The sequence below is a fragment of the Galendromus occidentalis genome, unplaced genomic scaffold (genome assembly GCF_000255335.2).
Source record: "Galendromus occidentalis unplaced genomic scaffold, Mocc_1.1 scf7180000077086, whole genome shotgun sequence".
In the NCBI taxonomy this organism is placed as follows: domain Eukaryota; kingdom Metazoa; phylum Arthropoda; class Arachnida; order Mesostigmata; family Phytoseiidae; genus Galendromus; species Galendromus occidentalis.
The window spans coordinates 971815-975541 of NW_003805074.1; the positions used below are offsets into that span (position 1 = coordinate 971815).

The following is a 3727-nucleotide window of genomic DNA, read 5'->3' on the forward strand; positions in this document are numbered from 1 at the left end:
GTAGGTGGGTCTCTCGATGTCAAGGTTGCGGCGGCAGATGTCGTAGATGGCCTCGTTATCGACCATGAAGGCGCAGTCCGAATGCTCAAGGGTGGTGTGGGTGGTCAGGATCGAGTTGTAAGGCTCGACCACGGCGGTGGAAACCTGGGGAGCGGGGTAAACGGCGAACTCGAGCTTCGACTTCTTGCCGTAGTCAACTGAGAGACGCTCCATGAGCAGAGAAGTGAATCCGGATCCGGTTCCTCCTCCGAACGAGTGGAAGATCAAGAAGCCCTGGAGACCGGTACATTGGTCAGCCAGCTTACGGACACGGTCCAGTACGAGATCAATGAGTTCCTTTCCGATAGTGTAGTGTCCACGAGCGTAATTATTAGCGGCATCTTCCTTTCCGGTGATCAGTTGCTCGGGGTGGAAGAGTTGCCTGGTGGAGGAATAAATTCTTAGAACTGGAGGTCAAGTCTAAATGTTTGCCGACAAGGGGACTGTCAGAACGCATCACGGAAAGCTACGGAATCGCGACATTGATACATGGGGGAGCTCTTCAGCCGGCGTCGTCGGAAGCTGCGAGTGTAGCGCGAGACAGGCTTGGGATCCTCCAGAGGTTGTCAACAAGGGAATCGACAAGTAAATGGCGATGGATCATCGCTCCGTCAATCAAGTGAAGCTAATTACCTGTAGGCTCCGGTGCGGACTTCATCGACAACGGTTGGTTCGAGATCGACATACACGGCACGGGGTACGTGCTTGCCAGCGCCGGTCTCCATGAAAAAGGTGTTAAAGGAGTCATCGCTGCCTCCTACGTTTTTATCAGAGGGCATCTGACCGTCGGGTTGAATACCGTGCTCGAGGCAGTACAGCTCCCAGCAGGCATTTCCGATCTGGACTCCGGCCTGACCGACGTGGACAGAGATGCATTCACGCATGTTGAATTTTTGGAGGCTGCAAAGAATGTCCTCGATTACTACAAGGATAATTGATGCGGATAAGCAGCGAATTATTCGAGACGAATCACGCGGAAAGCCGCCAAGCTTCGAAAAGAAGCACGGCGGAGCTTTTATTTTTGGTTTGCCTCCACGGCCCTCGGGTGCGGACTCGTGCGGTTTTTCCGATCCGAGATCCGATCCGTAGAGACGACGAGTGACTCACTCAGCCAGCCACACCCAGCCGCAGCGTAGTCATCGACTTGGAAGACAACGCCTTCTCCATTGACAACCGAGATTGAAGAGCCATGCAAAGCTGTGGGACGCCACCAATGTCGGAATATAATTCGGAGCGAGGCCAATCTAGGTATAGGATCCAAGTGGCCTGGATTCCGAAGGGGCTCACATCTATCCCACTGCGGAGTCTCACGATTCTTGGATGAGTCAACGAACAGCTGACGATTTCATCCTTCATCCCCACTCATGTCTATGATGATCACGAATGGAACAGTTGGAAATTCGCTAAATACGGGAATCATTCTCACGAAGCTCGGAAGCGTCGGATCACGACAACGTGGCTCATCGCAACGGTCACCGGACGAGGTCGGCTCGTCCGTTATACGGCCATCTCCAGAAGATTTGCGGAGTATCAACATAACTCTATGCCGCTGGATTGAGAAGTCAACAAAAATGGATTAGAGCTTGGCTTTCGAGAACGAGAAATATTCCCATTTCAATTTCTGGCAGCAGTCCCTTTCACCATGATACGGTTCCGACCGGGAGACTCGGGATGGAAGACCACCGTATCACGGTTAGAGGAGACGATGACTTCCCACAACCTCTTGCATCTTCTCGGGGTTCGAGAAGAGATTGACGGTCATTCGGATTCGACTCAGGCGATCTTCTCGGAACACGGAGATCGAGAGAATGCACCCGGCACCGCCCTGTCAGACGTTAGGCCTAAAAGCCCCATCCATTCCGAATTCCGAACTGTCAAATCAACGTTTGTGTCCTGGACACGGAACTCGCCCGAAGCGTCAACACTGTCCGCGAACACTCTACTAGAAAATGGGGGGATGTTTGCTCACCGGTTTCCGTCAGCTATGGAGAAAACTTGAAATTACGTTGAACCGACGTGCTACGAGCACAAGTTCAAACGAGCGTGGCTTCCATTGCCGGGTTCTCGCCTTATATAGCGACACTCGCCCGAATCGATGCGACGACCTGATTTTTCGATAGACGTCCGAGACGATTCCCTGTGCTCCCCGAAGTAGGGTCGCATCACTGGGAGTGAATTTAATTCAATTCTAGAGTCTATCGGTGGATTCCGAAGATATCCGGCAAATTGGAATGAGGATCTTGTTTGCTCCGGGTGCCTCGACCGCGATTCGGAACTTGGACGACTTTTCGCCGGTAAAGACTCGCAAATCTATAATGGAAGACAGAAATCCCCGCTAAGAGATCCTCCACGCTACTGTGAGGTTTCATGCGCATTTTCGGGATCGGGACCCTAAAAACGGCACTTGGTCCACGCAGCGCCGAGAAACCGCATGCCCTAATAGGGTATCGTCTGTCTCAAATTTGTGAGCACATTGACTCGAGGTCCATCGAAAGTACGAAAATCTCCGAATCAAGAGGAGTTTTTCTCTTGTATTTTTCTGCTTAAGAATTACCGGTCGGTCCCCTGACTTCGACCCCCTCGTGTTTCGTCTCCACGCGATCGGGACTGACTTCGGTGAATTCCTCCAGTCCGAAAGAACATCATCCGCCTGCGCTCCTACCTCGCCTTTTCACCAGAAATTCCTGTCAATACTGCTCCACTGATAAACGCAGTCCCAAACTCGAGGAAGCGATCTCCCTAACGCCGAGTCTGATGAAATCCTTCCCATTAGCGACGTCATCCGTCTGCAGGAAATCATAGGAGATAACGGCTGGCTCCCACATCTTCGAGACAGCATGGAATCTTACCCAGTCTCGACCCCAGTGGGACGGTCAGCTGCCTACTTCCCCTCACAGATTCCGACCACCCCAGTTTATACGCATGAATATACCTCGGGTACTTCCTCCTCTTCAGAAGCCTCGAAGGGCCGCACGGAATCCCCTGTTGTCTCAGGAGGAAGAACTGACAGACATAGAGACAGTATCATTTCGATTCATAGACGCAAGGGCTGAAATTCCGGAGTCATGGCAAAATTTCCACTTCGTGGAGTTTCTCGCAACGAAGAAAAGCAATGAAGACAGCACACTCGTACGAGATTGGTTCGTTTTTAATGATGTGACCGAATGAACATCCGAGAAAAGCTGGCAGAGTCTAGCATTACAATCGCCAATCTGCGTGGACACCTGAGGCGCCTCTAGGTCACAACTTCTGGTTTTCCAGGATGTCGACGCAGCTTAGAACTCGTCCCCGCCGTCGTCTTCGGCTCCTCCATCCTGGGAGTCAATTCCGACCTCTTCGTAGTCTTTCTCGAGGGCGGCAAGATCTTCACGAGCTTCAGAGAATTCACCTTCTTCCATGCCTTCTCCGACGTACCAGTGGACGAAGGCTCTCTTGGCGTACATCAGATCGAACTTATGATCCAGACGGGCCCAAGCCTCTGCGATCGCAGTGGTGTTGGACAACATGCACACGGCACGGGGCACCTTGGCGGTGTCACCACCGGGCACGACGGTCGGCGGCTGGTAGTTGATACCGACCTTGAAACCAGTTGGGCACCAATCCACAAACTGGATGGTACGCTTGGTCTTGATGGCGGCGATTGCCGCATTGACGTCCTTGGGGACAACATCTCCACGGTACAGGAGAC

At 52.5% G+C, this 3727-nt stretch overlaps 2 protein-coding genes across 2 annotated transcripts in view; both read right to left on the reverse strand.

The window, feature by feature from the left end:
* LOC100901483 (tubulin alpha-3 chain) overlaps positions 1-2105 on the reverse strand; it is a 2602-nt gene extending 497 nt beyond the window's left edge. Inside the window, exons 1-3 of the mRNA XM_029110711.1 lie at positions 2009-2105; positions 673-939; positions 75-421 (exon numbers count right to left, since the gene is read on the reverse strand). Of these exons, the coding sequence (XP_028966544.1) occupies positions 75-421; positions 673-923 (598 nt within the window). The 5' untranslated portion in view covers positions 924-939; positions 2009-2105. The remainder of the gene's footprint in view (positions 1-74; positions 422-672; positions 940-2008) is intronic.
* A 1064-nt stretch (positions 2106-3169) lies between these two features.
* The window catches only part of LOC100901627 (tubulin alpha-3 chain), a 2508-nt gene continuing 1950 nt past the window's right edge, over positions 3170-3727 (reverse strand). The window contains 1 exon segment of the mRNA XM_029110710.1: positions 3170-3727. This exon segment is cut by the window's right edge and continues 77 nt beyond it. Coding sequence (XP_028966543.1) covers positions 3315-3727 — 413 coding nt within the window. The 3' untranslated portion in view covers positions 3170-3314.